The 25420-nt window shown below is 34.5% G+C and overlaps 1 protein-coding gene across 6 annotated transcripts; it reads right to left on the bottom strand.

Annotated features, from left to right (window-relative positions):
- Nucleotides 1–2205: 2205 nt before the first annotated feature.
- Nucleotides 2206–4683, bottom strand: LOC105804816 (serine hydroxymethyltransferase 7). Of its 6 annotated transcripts, none has more exons than XR_008191300.1 (4): nt 4453–4683; nt 3913–4297; nt 3694–3760; nt 2206–2755 (listed from the first exon to the last, which is right to left on the bottom strand). XR_008191300.1 is itself a non-coding variant. In XM_052624487.1 (4 exons), exons 2-4 carry the CDS (start codon nt 4237–4239, stop codon nt 2750–2752), a joined length of 372 nt encoding a protein of 123 aa, XP_052480447.1. In that variant the 5' UTR covers nt 4240–4356; nt 4453–4683; the 3' UTR covers nt 2206–2749. The 6 variants fall into 6 exon arrangements, 2 of the variants coding, with proteins under 2 accessions (XP_052480447.1, XP_012493047.1); XR_008191299.1 differs by having other exon boundaries at nt 3694–3753; nt 3898–4297; XR_008191298.1 differs by having other exon boundaries at nt 3898–4297.
- Nucleotides 4684–25420: the final 20737 nt, after the last annotated feature.

Genomic DNA, 25420 nt, shown 5'->3' on the forward strand with positions numbered 1-25420 from the left:
CGCTAATACAGAAAGGTCAAGAAGCTTACCGGCTATGAAAATTTTCAACTACTTATGCATAAACTGTAACTTCTTTCCTTCATGCAGACCGCTCTTTAATCTTTCTCTCTTACAACCAGACCAGCGAAAAAGATGAAGAAAGAACAAAAAAAGAAAAGAAAGAAAAACACCATAGAACAATGTCACTCTCTTATATAATTCTCCAGCACTTCTTTCTCTAATATCAATTCAACAACCAAGTGTAGGTATCCCTAATCATCCTGTCTCCCACTAGTAGATTTTCTTCAAACGTAACGGAACTAGAGGTTGAAATCCAATATTTTATTATTCAATCTTCCAATTGCTCTTATTTACGTTAGAGCTCGCCCAAATAGAAAACTTTTCAATTTAGTCCGCAAGGCCACTTACAACTTAAGCTTTGACTTTTTTGGGTGTGACAGGATTATTCTATAACTTGAAGGACCAAATGGTTAACACTCATGCAACATTCCTTGAGGAAAGTTATACAAATGAGTTTAAATCTCAAAGTAAATTGGTATTCAAGGAGTTGTTGGGAAATAAAATAAGCTCTCAAGTTTCGATCTTAGATCCCAATACAAATGAAAGACCTACAAACAAACATAAGGAGCCTCAATGTAGTGGGAGAGTTTCTAGGAGACCAAAATTTTCATGTATGATGGCCAGGTTTACTAAATAGAAATCATTGAACATGAATAGGACAATCCACTCACTTACAAAAATGTTATGCAAGATGTTGATTCCAAGCTTTGGAAGAAGGCTATGGATGTCCCAATGGATTCAGTTAAATTGAATACAAAATCTTTTAAGCTTATTGAAAGGTATAAAACTCATAAGGTGTAAATGAATGTATAAGAAACAAAAAAATGCGAAGGGAATGGTTGAAACCTTTAAACGCAGACTTGTAGTTAAGGGGTCCACGTAGAAAGAAAGCGTAGATTATGAGGAAACATTATCATTTGTAGCAATACTCAAGTTTATTCACATACTCTTATCCATTAGAATTGATTCTGATTACGAGATCTAACAAAAGAATGTTAAGGCAACATTCTTGAATGGCTATCTTATAGAATATAATTTCCTCAAAAGAAAGTTCTATGTCAAATGATTTATCTCTTTTGTTTATTATTTATCTTACAATAAATTTAAATTAATTAGGAATAAAATAATAACTTATTATCACACAATTAATTTTATTTAAAATAATATAATTTTATTATTTATCTTTTGATTGATCTAAAATATTACAATTCTTATAGCATAAAATCTATTTGTAAAAGAATTCTAAGGTCACGTTTGGTTCGCTGTATTGGAATAGAGGCGTAATGGATTAGAGGCGTAATGGATTAGAGGCGTAATGGATTAGAGGCGTAATAGCAAATCAATTGTTTGGTTGAATGTAATGGAATAGAGGCGTAATAGCAATCTTGTGTTTGGTTGAATGGAATAGAGGTGTAATAGCATAATGGAAAAACTAAAATGACTAGAATACCCTTACCATAAATTTGTTTTGGTAAATGATTATTGTTATTGTTATTTAAATTTTAATAAGATTATTAATATCAATAATAAATAATTTAATCATATTTAAACATAATTATTATTAAATATATTATAATTAAAATATATAATTTAATAAAATTCTTAATAATCAATATTCTTATATGAATTTACTCAAATCATAATATATGATACTATAAAATATAAATTAACATAATTATTATTAAATATATTATAATTAAAATATATAATTTAATAAAATTATTAATAATCAATATTCTTATATGAATTTACTCAAATCATAATATATGATACTATAAAATATAATTTAACATAATTATTATTAAATATAATTTAATAAAATTCTTAATATTAAATATTCTTATATGAATTTAATAAAATCATAATATATAATACTATATAATATAATTTAAAATAATTATTATTAAATATAATTTAATAAAAATATATAATTTAATAAAATTCTTAATATTAAATATTCTTATATGAATTTAATAAAATCATAATATATAATACTATATAATATAGATTAATAATGTAGATACTTGCTAAGAAAACATGGATTAAACAAATGTCAAGCATAGGCTTCTTCCAAAAAATTTTTCTATGAACAATCACATAGGCATAAAGCAACCATGGTAAACTATAAAAAAAAAGATCTATCTGTTATCAAGCAGCAAATCTGTGTTTGTAACTTCTAATACATAAGTTCTGCATGCATATTCAAGAGAAACAACTACTATACAAATCACTTACCATACAAAAGTTAAACTATAAAGCAGTAAACAGAGTGACATTAAAGTGAACTTGAAACAACCAACACTGACTCATAAAACAGATTCTTAAGCCTTAGCAACAGCTTTCTAGTGACATTTACATGCAATCGCAGGCTTTGAGAAATGATGTAGACTAGGGTCATTTCTCATTTACAAACATTATGGACAAACATTGCAAGTATTGACAGGTTTTCTATCCACACTTTATTTCATCAAAAACATTGCAAGTATCTCTTCATCAGTCAAGTACAAATTATCAAAATCTGACTCGAACTCTTCATCATCCACATCGTCTCGTGGTTGCACCTCCAATTCATCCATCAATTCATCATCGGTCTCCTCATGCTTCCTAGCTAACTTTCTCCGCAAAATGGCCTCAAGAACTGAAGGGAGTGCCTCTTCATCCCCTTCAAAGTACTTCTTGATTCGGGTTTTCAGCTCTGGCACCAAATAACTAACAAAGTTAAACAACATAACAAAAAAACAAACTATCATGATTTATCCAAACATATATATACATATATCATGATTTAGTTTCCCTTCCTTTCTCAACAACCAAACAAATAATTTCCAAATAAAAAAAAAGTAAATTCCAGCAAAGAAGAAGCACAGATTAAAAAAAAGTAATTTCATCTTATTCAACTCCTGGAAGAAATCATATAAAATTTAGTTTTAGCCTTAATTTCTACACCAGTAGCATCAGTTGACACATTATACACATAGGCAAATTCAAAGTACTAAGAAAGAACTAAACATTGTAGTAACCGATTAACTTTCTGATATATTAATGAGTCATCCATTTCAACATCACCAACTACACATATAAATAAGAGTACCATAGAGTCGCATTTGCAAGCTATGCTACTCGTACTCGAGTATGTTCAGTTTTTTAAGTTTTTTGAGACATCTTCAAACTCGTATCCGGAGATATACCAAAAAAAGGCCAGCCATGAATACTTCAGGAAAAGAAATAAAAGTTGCAAGTCTAGAATTCCAAGCAACTACTGTTCTAGATGAAAAGGGCATATCAAAGCTCCTTTTCAAAAGCATAGGCAATTTTCCAACTGATGACAGCAAACTAATTCTAGAATAAGAGCTAAACTATATACATATATAACTCAAATATATGTGCTACAATGAAAAACAATCGGCTTCATCACCTTTCTCAACATGGTCTACTGTGTTATTAATTTTATGAATTTAAGCAATGAGAAATGCTACCAGAGAAAAGACAAAAAGAAGCTGGAGTCGAAACACCATAGTTGAAGCAGGAAAATCATCTAAACAAAAGGCTTTGCATGTCCAGAACCAGAATGCAGGCATATTATAGCCTTGTGACAAGTATTATAACAAAAAAAAAAAAAAAAAACAGCCAAACCTCTTGTCCAGCATCAGTTGAAATGATTGAAGTCGGTGAGAAATCTTCCAATTCAGCAGCCTTTTCTCTTGCAAGAGCAACAACACTTTCAGGAAAATTGGCAAATTTTGCCACATGAATACCAAAACTTTCAGGATAAACAGGTATATTTCAAAAGCTATAAATAATGAATAAATCCTTAGTGCAACACATAAAGCAAATAACCTATCAAATAATTACAGTTCTTCACAGCTTGCAGACCTTAGCAGCAATAAGTCCACTGATTTGAGCCATATCACAAAGCAAAACAGCACCACACTTATCCGCAATCTGTCGAAACCTTCCGTAATCCCATTCCCTCGAATACGAACTACCACCACAAATCAATATCTTAGGCCTAAAATCAAGCGCCCTCTCTTCCAACTTCTCATAATCTATATACCCAGTTTGTGGATTCACTTTATATGGCAAACTCTCAAAGAAAATTGAAGCAGAAGATACTTTTCTACCATGTGGGGTATAATACCCATGACTGGTATTCCCTCCTGATGGAGTATCCAATCCCATGATCCTATCTCCGGGCAATAGTAACCCAGTATAGACTGCGGCGAAGATGAAACTAACCCTAAAGAGAGCGTTGATGAAGTGTCAGCCGATTGAGATAACAAATCCATGGAACAAAAGCTTGCATTCAAACAAAACCCAAACGAAAAAAACAATAAAGGAGAGAAAAATTAAAACAGAGAAAGCCGAAGACAATGTTGAAGCAAAGATTCATACCTGAAATCGGCCTCCGATGAAGACAATGTTGAGGATTTGTTATGAAAGCAGAAGAAATGAGGATAGATCTACAATGCCGATGGAAGAAGAAGCAGAAATCTATGAGGGCAGAAAAAGGAAACGAAAATAAAAAATGGGTAAGGATTCTCTAATTGGCGCTGGATGGGGGGAATAGCTATTACGGGACCGGGTGTATTAGGGAAGGAACAGATTTGGGACGTAATGGTAATACAACCAACCAAACAACAGATTAAATGGTGATTAAGTGGGGCCCACTGATTAGGGGTGTATTGGCTATGCCAATATATCCAACCAAACATGGTATAAAAGTATTTAATTATTTTTTAATTAATTTAATTTAATTAGAAAAAACTAATGACATGGCATGCAAAATTATTATTTTCTTTGTGACATGAGAAATTTTACTTTGACACATAATTACTTACAGAGCTATAATTAACTTAAAATTTCTTTGCTTGGGTGAATTTGTTCATCTTGTAGATTTTGTTTATTATTGCTTGCAAATAATTACAAATATTGTATAACAAAAAGTTAGATTAAACCCACAAATAATGAGACTTAAATTCTTAAAATTTTTAAAATCTCTTTTTTATAGTTAAATAAAAAAATTGATAATATTATTAAGCAATTCAACGTATGAAGAAAAAATTCTTTAAAGAGTCAGTTGTTTGGTAGTTGATTGGTCTCCCAATAATGATCGATATTATCCCCGAGTCGTGTCGAGGTTGTCTCTTGCAAGAGCCAACATGTTATGAGCAGCTTGGTACACTGAGTGTGACCATATCTTGCCCTTGGTTGTTGGTTGTGTGCCCACGTATGGCCCATTTTCTTTAGGCGCTCCCCCTCAAGGAACCAAATCACTCATGGTATGTTGATTCTCAACAGAGTGAGACAAAACTCCAATACAACCCAAGAACAATAACGACCATGTGAAAGATCAATTGGACTACCTAACAAGTGATACTTCGAAGATTTCTTTCTTGAACTCGTTCCCTCAACAAATATATATATATATATATAGATATATATATATATATAAAGGATATTTCAATATTTCATCGTGATTATTTCTTTCCGTAACCAAAAGCAGCCAAATGGTACATTGAATAAATTGAACATAAAGACAATGCTTTCATCTAATATTACTTCAGAAAAAAAACCCCCATTTTTGCCAGATTCTTATCCTAAAATTTTTGTGCTGTTGTGCACATAAATATCTTCTAAACCATTGTATGGTCTCCTATGTGCCACCAAAAATAGTAATTTCATCTCTATATGAAATATATATTAAACAAAGCACAGAAACTCTGTGACCACCTTTTTCTTATTATTATATGTATTCATATCCAAAAGTTCAGAAAAAAAAAATACCCCTTCAATTGACAATGATATTTTCAAGTATAAGAACATTTACTATTGTCTAATATAACAAATTGGCGGAAATTGACCCAGTTGAGAAAAGTGAATGTTTGTTGGCTAAAGCTTTTGAAGTAGGGTCAAGCTAATTGGAATTTTGTTTGTTTTCTTTTTGGAAATTACTTGAATTTTATGCAAGATATGAAAGAAAATAATTATATATATGTGTGGTCTAATTGTTAAGTTTTATATGTGTTTCTAGTTTTTCCATATCACTTTATTTATGTGCACCTAATTTTGCCATGTCATGAAAAAGCTATATCTTTCATTCTTATTCTCACCCTCCCCCCCCCAAATCTAATTAGTGTTATTTAACATTTACTCAATCGTTTTCTTAGAAGGCTGCCAGTTGACTTTAACAGACTAATAGACGTATATGTATTAGAAATTTTATTATATACGTTTACATGTAAAAATTATATATTTAAAATATAAATATATGTTTAAAAATAAAATACGACACTATCGATTGAGTCTTAATTCGATTGACATCGGCATTATTGCTAGTGCAAGAAACGTGAGTTCGAATGCGTCGAAGCGCGTTATCCTCCTATTTAAGGATTGGGGAGGAACTATGAGTAGTTTTAGATATTATATCAAAAAGAGCAGATGATAAAAACCTATAATGAGATTAATGTTCAAAAAAAATTACGATATGAAACTAACTAATAATAACATATAAAATACCTATGATATTAAAATGAAAAATAGATTAAGTTATATGTAAAATAAAATTTAAACACAAATACATCATATTAAGAATACTAAATGCACTACAAATATTTAGTTTTAGTTTTTTTTTTAATTTTTTTATTTTAAATTATATTTTAGAAAGTTTCATCTATAACTATATATTAAAGCTATCCCAATGCATTGGTAATTAAAAACTTCACTGACAGTATGATTTGGCTCAATACAGAAAGTGGTCACGACCATCTTGGTCGTCCGCATTATCAACCTCCCAAAGATTGCATTATATGCGACTGGTTGGTCCACCTCTAAAAAGTCAACCATCTGTGTAATTGTATGCTCTTCGTCGCCTAATACCATCAGGAAGGTGATGGATCCCTTAACCGTGATTGGCTGATTGGCAAAGTCGTATACTGGACTGGCTTTTATTAATATTGTGTCCTTGAGACTTATCTTGTTAAATGTCTTAGCTGTCAGAATGTCCACTGAAGTTCCCGTGTCTACCAGGATTCTATTAACCTGGAAGGATGAAATGTGGCTAAGACGATAAAAGGATCATCTCCTTTTGCATCTAGAACTTCCCATTCATCTACCTATGAAAATATCAAACTCTAAGGAAAAGATCTAGGCTTTTTGATTGATGTAGAGACAGATATAATGTTCTATTGGTGAGCCTTCTATTTGGAGCTCGAGGTGGCCCATTCTTTCTTACAACCGATCAAGACATCTATAATTCCACTTCTTAATTTTTTACCCTATTTAGCGGGTAGGCATCTCGAACCATAAATGACATCTTTAAGTTGGACACATCGATTCATAACAGTAATGAAAGGGTGAGTCACATCAGCACAGGTTGAAGGGTATAGTGGGAAGGTTTGGTAAGATTCCCAGATGCTCATCTTGGTCAAATATGATGGCAAGGAAACAATTAAGTTGATAGTATGTATGATGAAGATTATACAAAACTTGTTCTCGCTGATGCTGGTTAGGATGATTATCTTTCACGGGTCCTGAGTGACAAGGTGGCCTGATAGTATTAACCATCTGCCTATCCCTTGTTACAGAGGGTTATTTTGTCAGAATTGCCCGTCACCTACTGGGGAGCGATGTTAAAGTATAACCTGGGTAGGTTTAATACTTGAAATGCATATACTACTTTTTCATTAAAGAATAGTAATAGCTCGATACAACATTTATAGCAATAGCTGTGAAGCTGTTAGTTTCTTTAACAGAATAACTACTAACAAACTAACTACTATCTTAACTGTCAACTGACTATCTTTGATATATTCTAACATTCTCCTGGTTGTCAAAATCTTTGGAAATTGAGTCTTTTGTTGTGACTTGAAGAGCTTGTCGAAAATCAGAAAAGTGTTTGGGGGGAACAGGTTTTGTAAGAACATCAACAATTTGGTTGACTGATGGCACATAGTTGACTTGTAGCAGACCATCAAGGACCTTCTCTAGAAAAAAGTGGTGGTCGATCTCAACATGTTTGACTCTTGCGTGATGAGTTAAATTTGCTGCCATAGAAACAGTGGAGGTGTTATCACACCAGACCACTGGTGTTTGTTCCACAGACACCCCTATTTCCTTTAACAGTTGCTGAACCCACACCAGCTCAGAGACACAATTGGCCAATCTGCGATATTCAGCTTCAGAAGACGACCTGGAGACCATGGCCCGCTTCTTTAAGCACCAGGCTATCGGGTTAGGCCTCAAATACACTACGTAGCCCGAAGTAGAGCGTCTGTCTTCAACTGAAGATGCCTAGTCAGCATCAGAGTAGCAAATCAACTGAAATTGTCCCTGTGTAAAAACCAACCCATGTTCCATAGTGCCCACCAGATAGCGTAGCACTCGTTTAACTGCCTTCCAGTGAGATTCACTAGGAGAGTTCATATATTGACTGAGTTTGTTAACACAGAAAGAGAGATCAGGCCGTGTAATGCAGAGATATTGAAGCATACCAATAGTGCTGCGATAAAGTTGACCATCAACAGGCTTTTGACTATCGGGAGTGACAGTAAGCTTAGGGAGACTAACCATAGGTGTTGGAGTGGTAGCTGCACCTGTCATACCCGTTTTCGATAGAATCTCTTGCACATACTTCTTCTGACTGAGGAACAAACCGTGATTGGTGTACTGTACATCAATTCCAAGAAAAAAATTGAGACAACCCAAGTCTTTGAGAGTAAATCGGTTGTGAAGTTGACTTATCACACTGTCAATATCTGCACTCGAACTGCCTGTGAGAACAATATCATCAACTTAAGCCATGAGTAGGAGTTGGCTATTACCAGTAATGCGAATGAGTAGGGACAAATCGGCTTTGGATGTATGAAAGCCTAACTGGCTGACCAAAAATTGTTTAAGAGTGTGAAACCATGCCCTTAGAGCCTGTCGCAGCCCATATAAGGCTTTGTTTAGTTTGCATACCAACCGCTGGTTGCTGGGTCTTGACACTTCAAAACCAGGTGGCTGGTCCATGAATATATCTTCAGACAATTCTCCATTTAAGAAAGCGTTGTTCACATCTACTTGCCGAAGAGGCCATCCCTTCATTATAGCAACAGCAGAAACTATCCTGATGTCGACTGCTTGAACCACTGGGCTAAACGTGTCTCGGTAGTTAGTCCCTGCATGCTGAGAGTAGCCCTTGGCTACCAGACAAGCTTTATATCGATCAACAGTACCATCAGCCTTTTTTTTATTTTAAACAACCACTTATATCCAACTGTGCGATGATGTAACGGTAACGGACATAGACTCGAAGTGTTGTTGCGGCCAAGAGTTTCTAGCTCAGCATGAACTGCATCACGCCAACAAGTGTGTGCCATAGCTGCATGAATACTAGTTGGTATATCAGGAGCCTCACTCATACTGCTTAAATAAGCTTTTGGCTTGAATATGCCAGCTTTTCTACGGGTAATCATTAGATGAGAGTTTTGTGGTATTGGGCATAGAGGTGAGGGACTTGTTGTGACATTTGGTAAAGGCAGAGGGTAAGTGGGTGCAGGAGATGGGGACTGCATGCTGGACTGGATAGAAGGTGTTGATGTGCGCAGAGTTGATATAACAGGTGATGTAGAGGGAGACGGAGTGTTACCCTGAGTGTTGGGTGAGTAATAATTATGAGAACACGGGCTGGGATTTAGAATGAGCAATTTGGAGCTAGTTGACAGACGGTTGTTGGTTGGAGGAGAGTGAGTGGCGATAGTCTTAAATGGAAAGTTTTTTTCATGAAAGGTGACATGACAGGTGATGTATATTCGGCCATTGCCATCTCGACACCGATATCTTTTGTGAATGGGAGAATAACCGATGAAGGTACAGGGAGTGGAGCGAAACTAGATTTTGTGAGTGTTGTACGACCTTAGATTAGGGAAACACAGGCACCCAAAGGTTTTGAGAAAGCTATAATTAGGTTTGGCTCAATGAAGTTTTTTATAAGGAGAGGTAAAGTTTAGGGGAGCAGAGGGGAGTCTGTTAATAAGGTAAATGGTGCAGCTAAAGGCATCACTCCAGTAAGACATTGGCATGAAAGCATATGCAAGCATGGCAAGACCTATTTCAACCACTTGCCGGTGCTTGCGTTCGACAATGCCGTTTTGAGCTGAAGTGTAGGGACAGGTGAATCGGTGAACAATTCCATGTTGAGCAAGATACTGCCTGAGAGACTGAAATTCACCTCCCATCTGTTTGTAATGTTTGTAGTTGTACTCCAAGGGTGCGCTCTACCTGTCTGTGAAACTGAAGAAACACAGTCAAAACCTCAGACTTCTTGTGCAAAAAATAAACCCACGAATATCTGGTGCAGGCATCAGTAAAAATCACATAGTACCAAAAACCATTTGAGGTTACTAGAGCTGGTCCCCAAACATCAGCAACAACCAATTGTAACGGGACAGAATACTGAGATGTCGATGGAGAGAACAGTTGTTTGTGCTCCTTGCCTAGGTGGCATGCAACATAGACAAACTCTTCTTTATTCACATCAAATAACAAATTACAATGCTGTAAAGCCTTGAGCAACACATTTTTACAAGGATGCCCTAGTCTAGAGTGCCACACACTCAGAGGAGTAGCACTTTTTGCTATAAAACAGTGTGCTGTGTGCACTGGTTGAAAATTTCTGAGGTCATCATTCAAATGAAGCTTGTAGAGACCATGTTGCACTGATCCTCGAAGAAGTATCTCCTTGGTCCTTAGATCACGTACTTGACATTGTGACAATAGGAGCTCAAACATCACCTGGTTGTCTCTGGTGAACTTAGATACAGACAGTAAATTTTTAGTAACACCAGGGGTATATAAAATTGACTTCATGTAAAGTGGTCGTGCCTTAGTGAGCAAAGAGGACTGACTACAGAAAATAATAGGAAGAGAGCTACCATTTCCAACATACACCATACCTGGTCCATTGTGCGACGGACTTTCACCAAGAGAGGCTACTGAGTGAGTGAGGTGGTGTGTGGCCCCGGAGTCAGGATACCAAGTAGGATCCCCCACAGTGTCAGGTGTAGCAATTAACGCCTGTGGAGAAGAAACAGTAAATGAGGATGGAACCACGTGTTGTGTAGGATGATTCATGTATGAGCTAGCCCAGGTATTCATAGGTTGTGACAGATGAGACCAACTGGGGGAAGGTTGAATCACTGGTGACATGGCTGATATAGGGGGCCGTGTCCATGGAGAAGTGCCAGGTGTATGCATGCATACATTTGCTTGTGGAGGGGGCCTATAGTTGTTGCTTTTGTAAGATGCATCAAATTGATGATAGCATCGATAAACCAAGTGTCCAGTTTTTCCACACAGCTGGCATTGAATACGAGCTCCAGATGATCGTCCACGCCTATGACCCCTAGAGTTTGATGCACGATACGCTGGCGCGAATATCAAGTCTTTGGGATGTCTTGAGTTGTTGAGAAACCAGGTTGGCAAAACTGGGAGCTTCGGCCAATATAACCTGTTGTCTAGCTTCTGCATCCAGTAGCATCGTCGTGACACTCTGAACTGTGTAAGCATGTTGACCAGCAAGAATGATTGAAACAATGGATTTATACTCGAATGACAGTCCATTGAGAATAGCAATGATATGTTCATGGGCATTAATGGCCTCTCCACAGCTAGCAAGGTTATCACAATAGGACTTAATTTTTAGCAAAAATTCTTTCATAGAAATATCACCTTTGCGTTGTGAGTGTAACACTCAACGATAAAACATTAGTCGAGAGGTAGTTTTGCTACCATACAAGTTTACAATAGAATTCCAAATCTGAGAACTAGTTGCAAGTCCAATGAGGTGAGGAAGAACATCAGGGCTTACCGAAGATAAAAGCCATGAAGCAAGCGCGCTATCTTGTTGCTCGAACTTAGCGAATTCAGCATTTTCTTGCAGCATCCCATCATCATCTTTGACCATCGAAGGGGGTGGTATTGTGTTGGAGTCAAGAAACCGTTGTAGTTTGTGAGCTTTAACAGCTAAAAAAACCTGTTGCCTCCATAAGAGATAGTTGGAATCATCAAGAAGTATACTCACTTTCTTGGTGGAGAAAAACTTGCTATAAAGAACACTATTCGCAAGGGTAGATGCCATCGTTGGAGCAACTGAGTGAGCAGCAGAAGGACTCAATGGCAGATCCATGCAACATATGCAACTGAAAAAAACTTAACGTATGAAAGCCAGGAAAGAAAAAACCTCTAATACCATATTAAAGTATAACCTGAGTAGGTTTAATACTTGAAATGCATATACTACTTTTTCATTAAAGAATAGTAATAGCTCGATACAACATTTATAGCAATAGCTGTGAAGCTGTTAGTTTTTTTAACAGAATAACTACTAACAAACTAACTACTATCTTAACTGTCAACTGACTATCTTTGATATATTCTAACAAGCGAGTCCTCTGTTAAGGTTGGTATTGGCATGCTAGAGCTTGATAGTGATATGGAGGTGAACATCCTTTATGAAAGTGGGACCTTTGGGTTTCTTGTGTCAATGATTTGACTTGACCTATGTCTATCTGATCACCCTCTATGAACCGGTGAACCATTTTGTATAATTGAGATAACTGCTCTGGAAGGTTACCAATGAGGTGGAATAGGAAAAACTTATGAGTAGTTCTGACTAAAAAGGCTTGAATGGCTAGAGCATTAGAAACACCCTTTGTTATCATGGTAGAAATATTAATTCTCTTTATGAAATCATAGAGGGATTTGTTCTCCTTCTGCCATGTGGACATAAGATAAGCTGGGATTGCTGTGGGGTTTTGTTTGCTAAAATATGCTCATGGGTAACTCGACTAATTGATCAAAGTTGTTGATAGACCTCGAGGGAAGCGATAAGTACCATTGTCACGCGGTGCTAAAAAGGGTCAAAGAGAATGCCCCATATTTCACAATGTCAAAGGCCCGAAGAATATTCATGTGGTTGTTGTAGTGAGCCAAGTGGTCCTTTGGGTCACTTGCACCAGTACAAGAAATCTTAGGGAACTTCAAATAAGTGGAAAAGGCTATGAGTCAACACGAAAGGGGCTAAGGGTTCATTAGCATAACTCGAAGAAACTTCATTAAACTTAGAACCTTTAGCCTTTAGCATAACTCCATGAGACATATTTTTTCTTGCATCTTAGTAACATGGTGTTGAGAACCAAAGAGTTGTTGTTGCTAGGAAGCTTGAACTGGAGGAACAATCACAACAGTGGGTTGAGGTTGGGAAGCAAAGCAAGAGAGAATATGCTTTATAAGGTCATCTTTAGGATATTGTGGGATAGTAAGAGATGATGGGGTATTGGAAATTGAAGGGGAGGGCACAATAGCTGGGTTAGTAGAGAGAGCATTGAGGACATTCAAGAGCTAGGTCAAGGCTTCCATGGTGGACATGGTTGGGTGAGTTGATGTCTTGGTTTGGGTTGAGGGAAGTTCAGTGTTGGTGTTGGAACATTTTCAAATATTTATAGTATTCCAATAACTATAAATGAATGGGTGTAATTAATTAAAAGATAAATCTTTTGGTCATTGGTCAAAAGTTATATCATTTAATTTTTGAAAAATAATTATAACTATTCAAACAATATTATTTGAATAGTTGTAATATTAAATTAATAATTATATGTTTTTTAAAGACATTATTATTCAGAAAGACACCTGTTGAAAGATGTCTCCATGAAGAGATATGATAATTCCTATAAATAGGAATGAAATTTCATTTGGAAATCACACCAACAAGTTGTAAAAGTTCTTTCTATCCTTCATCATTTTCTAATATTATTAGATTGTTCTATAAAGAGTTACTGTAGAAATTCTTTGTAGAAATTGAGTTTTTTGTTATTCATTGTCAATGGACTATTCTCGTCAGTGCAAAACACAAATAGTCATTAGCTTCATTGTATCCTCGAGGTTAATTTGCTTGAAACTCTTTTGCACACCGAATATAGGTGGGGGCGAATATAACCTTAAAGATAGTGGATTGATACACTCCTTAGAGTCTTGTCCTATTTCTTCATTTTCTATTCGAGTTCCGTTCGTGTGTTCAAGATTTTTCTCACCGGAGATTTGTACTAATAGTTGGCGGCATCATTGCCTTTCATTGGAGTGGAGGAGTTGGCGGGGTTGGTGTCATTGATTTTGTTTGTGGGGTTATTGGTAGCATCATTCTGATTTTGAGACATTTTCGTCCACGCACACCACACCAATTGTTGATATAAGATACAACAAGAGAGGATGACAAAGAGGAGATCACGATGGTGTAGAGGAGGTTGATTCACCTAAAGAGGCCAAGAACCTGAGCAAGGACAAGAGAATAGGCTAATTAAAAAAACACTTGCTTAGAGTAACTTTAGGGTGCTAGAAGATCGATTCCTTCTTCATCTATCTTCAGAGTATTTATAGGGAAGGTCCTCTCGTCTGTTAGTATGACGTGGCAGGATATACATTCAGTCCCGCTAAATGCGTAAAAGATAATCATCAGCGTATGTCATGGGTCTCTATTAGTACGAGGTTGTTGTGCCTAAATAGACTCCTCTTTGTCTTGGAAGTACACACTAGAGAATGTTCGCACTTAAATACAAGTGGGGTGCCTTATTCTAAGTTGAGCGAGTGGTTGAGGATGGGTGACTTTTGGAAGCACTGCTTCAGAAGGAGTAAACGCAAAAATCAACGTTTTGTCGGGTACTAACATGTGTCTGAGTGACAAAAAAATATAATAATATTCAAATTTATTATTTTTCTTTTAATTTATATTTAAGAGATTGGTATGCATTCTAATCAATCAATTGAAATTTGGAGTAAACCCATGGGGAAATGAATCAATTGAAATTTGTAGTAAATCCATAGGAAATATAAAATATTTATTTTATTGATTAAATTTCAATAACATGTAATAGATTCATATTTAAAGTAGTTCACTCACATGAGAATTGGTGAGTTGATATAAAAATCTATACGACCCATCGGCGAAACAAAGCTGAGAAAAATTCAAAACAATACAAATTATTCTATTAAACAAAGTGCATCAATTAAAACAGTTTAAAAATGATTTTGTTTTCAATTTAATTTTGAGTTCAAAATTTCTCCGCAATTTTTAATTTTATTTTGTATTGTATAAAATTATTAATAATTAAATTTATTTATCAAATATTTATTTTAATTGTTAAATTAAAGTTTATTTGTAATAATATCTAAATACAAATATTTTAAATAATTATATATTAATTTTTATTTTATTAATATATACAATTAACTCGTGCAACAACACAAAACAATACTAACTCTATAATATAATATAATAATTCACCTCTTTTACATTAAATTGATTAATATTTGGAATTTATATTATGTGGGTTGAATCTTAATAATTACTTTCGCAACAAAGACTAGTCAAGCACATGGCAAAAGCCAAGACGCATTCGGAATAATTTGGCTTTCTCCTTCTGGCAATCGATCAAGTCCTTTTCAATAAAAGATATAATCTTCTTATCAGGTATATATATTTATATATTTATTGTATTATTCTCCATTTTGTCTTCGGGTTTACAATACTGTCTTTTTCATGCATGTTGAGGAAAAAGTTGGCAATGGACTGGATTGTATTTTGTAAAGATAAGCATTAAGTATTTCAATACCCTTCTCAATAAACCACTTGATTATGTACCAAAAAGACAAAGAAACAATAAACTTCTTTGTTTTATATTCGTCCCCTCTCATAGGGCTCAAGAGTTTATGCCACAAACTCCTTTATGTTTTAATAAACGTTGATAATGGTGGTAAAATAATCACAAAATAATAAAAAATAAAAATAAAAACACATAGATTTTGAGTGAAAATTCTTTTGGAAAAAGAATTACAGGTAAAAGAAGAGAAATTCACTAATGTTAAAAAACGAAGGATACAAGAGGAGTGTCGCCTATATCTATTTAAGGGTTGAAAAACTCTGTTCTAATCAAAGTCAAATAGACAAAAAATAGTTCTATACAGATTTAACTTGTGATGTATAGTTCTACACGGTCCTCGGCCTTTCGTCCCCATAGATTATCTTATTTTGCCACTATATTTATTCTTTTTAACAAATGACGAGATTCGAATCACATAATTTCTAACATTTTATTTTTAGTATAGTAATATATTTGACCCTCCTGAGTCTGCTGAAGTTACAATTGCAGTTGAGGCTATAGACACCGATAGTATGCTGTAGAGGTGTGCATGGGTCGGGCCGGGCCAGGGCCGAAAAAAATTTCAGCCTGCTTACTAGGCCCGGGCCCGTCCCGGCCCGAAATATGGGCTTAATATGTTGCCCAAGCCCGGCCCGTGTAAAGAATATGAAGCCCGGGCCCGGCCCGGCCCGTTTATTTTATTATTATTATTTTTGCTTAAAACTAATATTAAAATTAATTGTTATTAAAATTATATCAAATATCAAATTATTTTTTTTTGTATATAATAAAAAAAAATTAAAATAAGATTACTTATTTAAAGAACAAAATGCATAGCTTTCATGTTATCTATAAATTTTATGTTAGAATTGATGTAGTATTATATTCTAAGTTTTGATTCTTAATAAATAATGAACCTCATGTCCACTAGAGTTGTTTTAAAATTACCAACTAATTGAATTTAAATGTTATTTATTTGTATATAATTACACATTTGTGACATTTAGGTAACAATCAATTCTTAAAAAAGAGAATAAAATAAAATGATTATACAAGTAATTAGGACTAGCAACATATTATCATTGGGCAATAAGTAGCATATTATCTATGCATAATAACATAATTAAATTAAATATTCATTATTGCTTTTAAGCTGCAAAAAGTTCGAAATTGAATGGAGAAGCAAAGCATACAAATATTTGCTCAACAAACTTTTTTCTCTTTGAATTAGATAGCAAACTCAAAACTTTCCTTCAAATCACATATACATATAGATAGCACATCCATAAGCATATTAAATCATATTAAATCAATTTTAGCTTTATCATTCACTAATTCTAGTCATTATATAAATCCCAATCTCTAATTTTACTTCAAACTATCTTTGAGATAAGAACATAAGTTAAACCCCACAAGTACACATACCTCCAAAGTCCAAAATGACTTTGGAAAATTAAGCAACAAACCATAATAATATTCATACATTAATCCACCAACATATTTAGATTCATAACAAAATATAAATTGTAAGCTAAATTAAATTTTAAACATTTAGAAAGAAAGTATCTTAAAAAACTACCGAAGAAACATCATCATCCTCATTGTCGTCATCGTCGTCATCGTCCTTTTTGCAACCAATTTCTAACATTAAGTAAGAATAAATAATTAGATAATCAAATTGATGAAAAAATAATATAAAATTCGAACAATAAAATGAGAATAATAATTACCTGCTGAAAATCCCTTAGCTCGCATCCAATCATTCAAGCAAACAACGGCTTGAACCGTTTTTGGCTTAAGTGAACTCCTCAAAGGTGTGATAACTTTCTTACCCATGCTAAAAGCTGATTCGGAAGCTACAGTCGATATTGGAATTGCCAAAAGATCACGAGCCAATAACAAAAGCTCATTGTATCGAACTAAACTTTTTCCCCAATAATCTAAAACATTTATTTGACTATTCAACTCAAGCTCCGGTTCTTCCAAATAAATGTCCAACTGTGACTTCTCACTTCTAGTGCTAGATTCATTTAAATACCATTTATAATCGTCACTCTCATCAAAATATCCCCCAAAATCAGCACTACTATCATTGTGTTCATCCAAACCAGAATCAATAGGATTTTTATCCGAAACATTAGAACTCCCAGCCAAAGAGGAAGACGTGGATTTGGATTTCTTAACATACTCATCAAACAAGAGTCTAAGATTGCTAAGAATGGTCTCAACAAAATCTGAAGCATGGTCACCATAGATTGTAGTAAAGCAATACTGCACATAATTCAACTTGTAACGAGGATCTAAAATTGCAGCACATGACAACATCAACGAATACTCAGCCTAATACTTATTAAATTTCTCTTGCATTTGCTTAACCATTGGAGTTAAAAACGAATAAGGACCTTTAACTGTGTCAAGCAAGACCTTGTGAACCTTCCAAACTCCTCTAAAATAAAGATTAGCCGTTGGATAATTAGAACCAGAAAAAACACAAGTCACATCATAAAAGACTTTCAAAAATTTGCAAAGAATAGCAACATTTCTCCACTCCTCGTTAGAAAGTGCAAAAAATTGATAATCTTTATCCCGTTGGCCCCAATAATCTAGCACATCTTTATAGTAAAGAGAAGATTCAAGCATCAAATAAGTAGAATTCCATCTCACACACACATCTTGACGCAACTTTTTGGTCACATTCAAATGAAAACTTTTGTCGGCCACATCATAAAATCTTTTCCTACGAATTCCCGACTTTCTTATGTACCTAATTCCATTTCGAATCTTACCAACAACATCATCAGCAAGTTCCAAACCAGCTTTAACTATAAGATTCAATATATGTGCACAACATCTAACTTGAAAAAAAGCACCATCACACAAAATAGCTCGGTTTGCACGAAAATGATTTTTAAGACAAGAAACCATAACATCATTATAAGAAGCATTATCTAAAGTGATGCTAAAAATTTTCTTATCTATGCCCCATTGAGATAAACATAAAACAAGTTCATCCGCTATGTTCAAACCATCATACGGAGGAAATAAAGCTCTAAACCTTATGATTCTCTTTTGTAGCTTCCAATCTTTGTCAACCCAATGAGCAGTAACGCAAATATATTCATCATTAGTATGCTCCGAATTCCAATTATCAGAAGTTAGACAAATAAAACCAGGTGCTTTAGCCAACTCTTCTTTAACAAGATCTCTCTCTTTTGCATAATACATTAGGACATCCCTAGCAGCTGTATATCTACTTATATTTTTAAAATTAGGACTAGCAATTCTCATCATGTATCTAAATCCCGGTTCTTCAACTGTCCTAAATGAATGCTTGCCACAAACAAGAAAAGTAGAAATAGCTTTACGACACTCATCAGCATCAAACTTGTAGTTTTTATAGATGGAACACCTTCGGTGATGGTGAGTGGCTATGGTGTATTGAGTGATGTCCTTATTAACTTTTTCAAACAACTATTTAGATGACGTCTTAAATGAGAGGTTCCACTAGAAGACTTAGCGAGAAGATAGTCTTACGGTGATTACATTGTGCCTTCAATTCATTTTGTTCTCGCATTCAAGCTTTGTCATTTCATCCCACACCTTTGAAGTGGTAGACTTTTGACGTTTGACACACTTTCGTACTCATTAAACCCATCGTCCACACGTATAGGAGTGTTCGAACTAGCCATAGTCATAAAAATTGAAGTCCCAAATCCAAAAATAATCTTATTTATAAATCGGTTCTTGAATATATATACAAATATTTTATTAAATATACAAATAGGTTAAAACAAATAGGATGATGTAGCTTAGATGCATACTTTGAAGTTTGAACTCTTTAAATGCTTACTTTTATAATAGAATTTTAAATTAATAACTCTTTAAACTACTAATTAATTTGTTTGTTATAGTAACCAAAAAAACTACTCATCCACTTAGATTAGATGCATACTTTTATAATATATAGAATTTTAATTTAGTAACTGTTTAAACTACTAAATACTAATTAACTTGCTGTTATATCAACAAAAAAACACTTTGAACTCTTTAATTAACTTGTCATTATATTAACTTACTGTTATATTAATTTGTTATAAATATATAGAATTTTAAATTAATAACTCTTTAATTTGTTGTAAATAATAAAATTGTACTTTGAAGTTTGAACTCTTTAAAATAATAAAAATTAATTTAATCTTTTAAAATTATAAATATATAATTTGTTATTAAATATTTTTTAATAAAATTCATCTAACATTTGAAACAATTTTAAGCTACCATCGTTATCTTTAAAATTAACTTGTATAAAGAAATTTTGAAATAATTTTAAAAATATCATGGTCTACAAATGAAAACTAGATAAAATAGTTTAACTTTGAAAGTTCGTTACCGTTATGTAGAGGAAAACACAAACAAAATTAAAATGCAAATAAAAAGGAATAAGAATTGAATGGAACAAAAACATTTATTAGATTTCAAATTTATATATAAACAATAGGCAAATTATTAAATATATAATATAAACCTAAACTAGAAAACATCCTTTATGCTTTAAACAATTGAGATAGTCATACTTATTCTATAAGCTAAATTACATATGTACCAAAAAAGAAATTAATGAAATTCAAACTGCATAAATCCAATCCAAAATCTTAAATAGAAGTATCTGTATTTCTCAATCCCATTATTTTCCTACTAGTAGATACTAGATAAGCAAGTTTAGCTTATGGGGAAATCTGCTAATCTGCAAAATGTTGTACAAAGTAAAATAAAGGAAAATCAAATTAAACTAAATTGTAAAAAGAAAATGTAAATGAAAGCTTACGGGAAAGGAAGCTAAGGTAAGCCAAATTCTATTTCAATGTCGATTGTTTCTGCAATAAAACAAAGCAAAAAAAAAAAAAGAATTAGACATGTACTCTCAGAGAAGATTAGTCATTTGGTTCTTATAAAAGCAAATAAATTAGACATAAAACAAAATATCACAAAACGTGAAACTAATTTTTCATAGAAAGAAATTAGAATTACGCTAAAAGATTAGGTGTTACAGAACCAAAGTAGTGTACTTTTCACAATTTAGTTGTGCCTATCGTCATCATACTTTTTGTTACATCTGCACCATTTTCCTAATTTAGTTTCCCAAAAGCGAACTAATCTTTTAATATGATCAAAAGGGAAAAAATAAAAAGGATATCAGATCATATTTTCCTTTTGCAACAATTTACGGTGGATCCTTGAATTAGAGCTGTAATATTTAATATGGATATCATCTTCTTTTGTTCACCAAATAATCCTACAGGTCATGCGACTACAAGGAAGCAAAAACAAAACAAATCTTTGGACAGCATAAAACATAAAGCATAAAAAATAATACCTTCATAAGTTGCAGAAGAATCGAAGTGAAGAGAAGTAGAGAACAACAACAACGCTAGCGTCGTGGAACTGGAGCCTGGAGGTGGAGTCGTCGAGGACCGTACGCCGGAGGTGGGATGGTTGATCGGTGGAGGTGGAGGTGGGGTTTTTGATTTGGGGAAAAAAAGGAGGAGGGAAGGGAAGGGGTTAGGGATTTTGAAGTTTGAACGGGTGGGGGAAATGGGAAAGGTAAGCAGGTAAGGTATCTAATATTGTAAATGAAATAAAAAATAAAAAAAATATATTAATTATAACCGGGCCGGGCCCGGGCCAAAAAAGTGGTGCCCGAGGCCCGGCCCATATTTTAAACGGGCCTATTTTTTTGCCCAAGCCCATATTTCGGGCCTATATTTTTACCCAAACCCTCCCATATTTCGGGAGGGCCGTCGGGCCGGGCCGGGCCGCCCGGCCCATGAACACCTCTAGTATGCTGCAATAATTGGTTTTCTTTCTGGCTAGTTTACTTCTAGCTACCTTTTGTCTACCAAAAAGAAAAAAAAAATGGCATGGTCTTTTTTATTTATTTTAGTACTTGATATAAAAATAATTATTATCCTAATTCAAGAAAAAAAATTATTAGGAAAACATTTTCTTAGAATATGTAGAGCAAAAATTGATAGGTATGACAGTATATTTATTATGAAATTTGAGATAAGATAATTAAATTCAATATTTATGTTGCTATAAGATATTTTAGTGATGAATCTTATATTTTTGTTGTGGCTGTTATTAACTCTTCTAACTAGAAAAGAATTTGATGATGAGTTGAAAGTAACACTTCATACAAATCTCATTTTTGCTAATTTAGTCTCAGTTCAATTGGCATAGTACTGTTTTCAATGCAGAAAAATGTGAGTTTGAGTGAGTTGAAATTTATTATCCTCACTATTTATAGGTTGGGGAGGGGCTATGGGTAGTTCTATGCATTGTGTCAAAAAAACATACGACCAGAATCTATAATGAGATTATTGAAAAAACAAATCTCACTTTTGAAGGACTACAAAATTTGCAGGCACCATGAATGACATTAAACCCTTACCCGTTAGTATGTGTTAGATACTACACAAAATATGTCTGAACAAAAATATAAACTATAGTGTAATTCTTTAATTTGTATTCCTTATCCTTGAATGAACATATTGATGAGGTTTATATACTCATATGAGAATAACAGCTCCTAACCAACTACTTAACAGATTTGATAACAAACTAACCATCTTAACAATCTTTATACTATTGTTTAACATTCACCCAGCTTCTCAACGGGTATGACCCGAAGTAAACTTCGAAAACGAGTAAAAAAAGAGACAGATAATGGTTTAGTAAGAATATTGGCAATTTGATCACACGCTGGCACTTCACCGACGACAAGAGACCCATTAGCTGCTTTTTCACTGACAAAAAACAAGTCAAGTTCAATATGTTTGAATTTGGAGTGTAAGACTGGACTAGCTGTAACAGCGACCGCACTTGAATTATCACATCAAACTGTAGGAGGATCAACAGAACAAATTTGTAACTCTTGTAACAGAGATACTAACCATGCAATATCACTAGAAGCTGTAGCTAGACTTCTATACTCAGCCTCTGCCGTTGACCAAGACACAACTTGTTTTTTCTTAGAACACCATGAAACAGGTGTATGACCAAAGTAGACACAAAACCCTATCGTAGGCCGGTAATCATCAAAATCAAGACCCCAGTTGGCATCAGCATATCCAACCAAAGATAGTCTATCAGATCGTCAAAAATCCAGCCCATGAGTAATAGTACCATGTAAATATCTATGGATACGTTTTAAGGCTATCAAATGAATCGTAGTAGGTGCATGCATGAATTGACAGACACGATTTACAACATAGGTAATATCCGGTCTAGTTAGAACCACATACTAAAGAGCACCAACTAGACTTTTGTATTCAATAGGATCAACAAGCCTATTACCGTCATCTTTAGACAAAGTCAATAAATTAACTATTGGCGTATGAACACTCTTTGCATTAGCCAGAGAACTCCTGTCAAGAAGGTCTTGAATGTATTTACGCTGACATAAATGAAGACTACTAGTGGAGGACTGACTGACCTCAATCCTTAAAAAGTAGTAAAGCTCACCCATATCCCTTAGAGAAAACTTGTTATGTAGTTGCTGAACAAAACATTTTATTTCATCAGTCGAACTGCCAGTAATAACAATATCATCCACATAAACCAAGATATAAACAGTGGACGTGGTTGAAAATTTAAAAAACAAGTAGGCATCGGCTTTAGACAAGATACACCCAATAGAGATAAGAAATTGTTTCAATGTTTCAAACCAGGCACGGGGAGCTTGTCGTAATCCGTATAAAGCCATCGTCAGGCAGCACACCAATGGCTCACCATTTGGACCATATTGAACATATCCTAGAGGTTGTTGCATGAACACTTCATTAGTCAGGTCTCCATTTAAAAAGGTATTGTTTACATCGACTTAACGAAGTTTCCAACCATTAGTCACAGCAACAGACAAAATGGCTCGGATAGTAGCAGGTTTGACCACTGGGCTAAACGTTTCTTTGAAGTCACAGCCAGGAACCTGAGAGCACCCCTTTGCAACCAACCATGCTTTTCGACAACTAACCGACCCATTAGGATTCTTTTTGAGTTTGAAAAGCCATTTGCATCCAATTTCTTTTTGACCAGGAGGCAGAGAAACCAGCTCCCAGGTAGAGTTGGCCATTAAAGCATCAAATTTAGCTTGAACTACGAATTTTCATTCCATATGAGCAATAGCTTCCTCAACAGATCAAGGCTCAAAATCTACAACGTCAACTGACAAAGCTTTAGGCTTCAAAAATTCCTGCCTTAGACCGAGTAACCATAGTATGAGTATTTCCTGCAAGAAAAGAAGGAATAATTGGAGACACACTTGATTGACCAATTGGACTAGCTTTCGTAGATAAACTCGAAAGACAATTCTCCCTTATATTATTCCCACATTCAGTCTGTGAACCAACTGATATTGGCTCACTAGGATGACACATATCTGGTAACTCAATTGTAACAGATCGATCAGAATTGCAACCTGGATCAGGAGGCAGAGGTATAGTTGGTGACGGGACAATGGTGCTATTGGGTTCGGCAGTAGACTGGATAGAAGAAGTCTGAACAACAGGAACATATGTGGGAGAATTAGAAGACGACTGAACAGTGGGCAGTGCAGATGAATGAAAAAGAAATTGACATTCATCAAACACAACATAACAAGAAATAACAACCTTACCCTCTGGTGTGAGACAATGATAGCCCTTATAATGAGAGCTATACCCCAGAAACGTACATGGCTGTGAGCGAAAATCCAGTTTGTGTGACACAAAAGGATGTAAATACAGGAAGTAACAACAACTAAACACCCTTAAAGGATCATACGTAGGCTCACGACCATAAAGATTCTGATATGAAGACTGACCTTTCAAGACCGAAGTAGGCAATCGATTAATAAGATGCACAGCACTGTAGAATGCATAGCCCCAATAATTCATATGTAGATTAGCCTAGGACAAAAGTGTAAGACCAGTTTCCACAATGTGCTTGTGTTTGCACTCAGCAACACCATTTTGTTCTGAAGTATGAGGGCAGGAAAGACGATGAAGAATCCCATGGCTAGCTAGAACTGAAGCAAAAGCATGAAACTTACCATCCCAATCACTTTGAAATTTCTTAATGGTCTTCCCAAATTAAGTGCTGACCATCTTCTGAAACTGAAGAAAGCATTCAACTGCTTGATATTTACGTTTAATCAGATAAACCCAGGTAAACCGAATACACATGTCAATAAACGAAACATAATACAGATTATCGCCACAGTCAACAGAAGCTGGTCCCCACAAATCAGAGACAACCAATTCAAACAATTCCACAAAAGGGCAACTTATGTGATTTCCCTTTCTGACAAGCAATACAAACATTATCAAGACATTTTTTATTGGAAACAATTCAACACTTGTTAAGTACAAGTTTAACAACCATGGAAGAAAGGTGACCAAGCCTTTTATGCCACAGTGAAAAGATATCATCATCCAATCGACAATCTTGAATCCCAGTGTTGTTAATAAAGAAATTAGATTAGAAAGAATAGACGATCCGGCCGAAAACTGATAGAGACCATCACGAACTTGGCCCCGCAGTAAAATTTCCTGTGTCTGGATATCCTTAACACAATAAGAGGGGTGAAATTCAAAAAACACGTTGCTGTCAATAGTAAATTGAGAAACAGACATAAGATTTTTTCGGAT

Source organism: Gossypium raimondii, chromosome 11 (assembly GCF_025698545.1).
Source record: "Gossypium raimondii isolate GPD5lz chromosome 11, ASM2569854v1, whole genome shotgun sequence".
Classification (NCBI taxonomy): Eukaryota; Viridiplantae; Streptophyta; class Magnoliopsida; order Malvales; family Malvaceae; genus Gossypium; species Gossypium raimondii.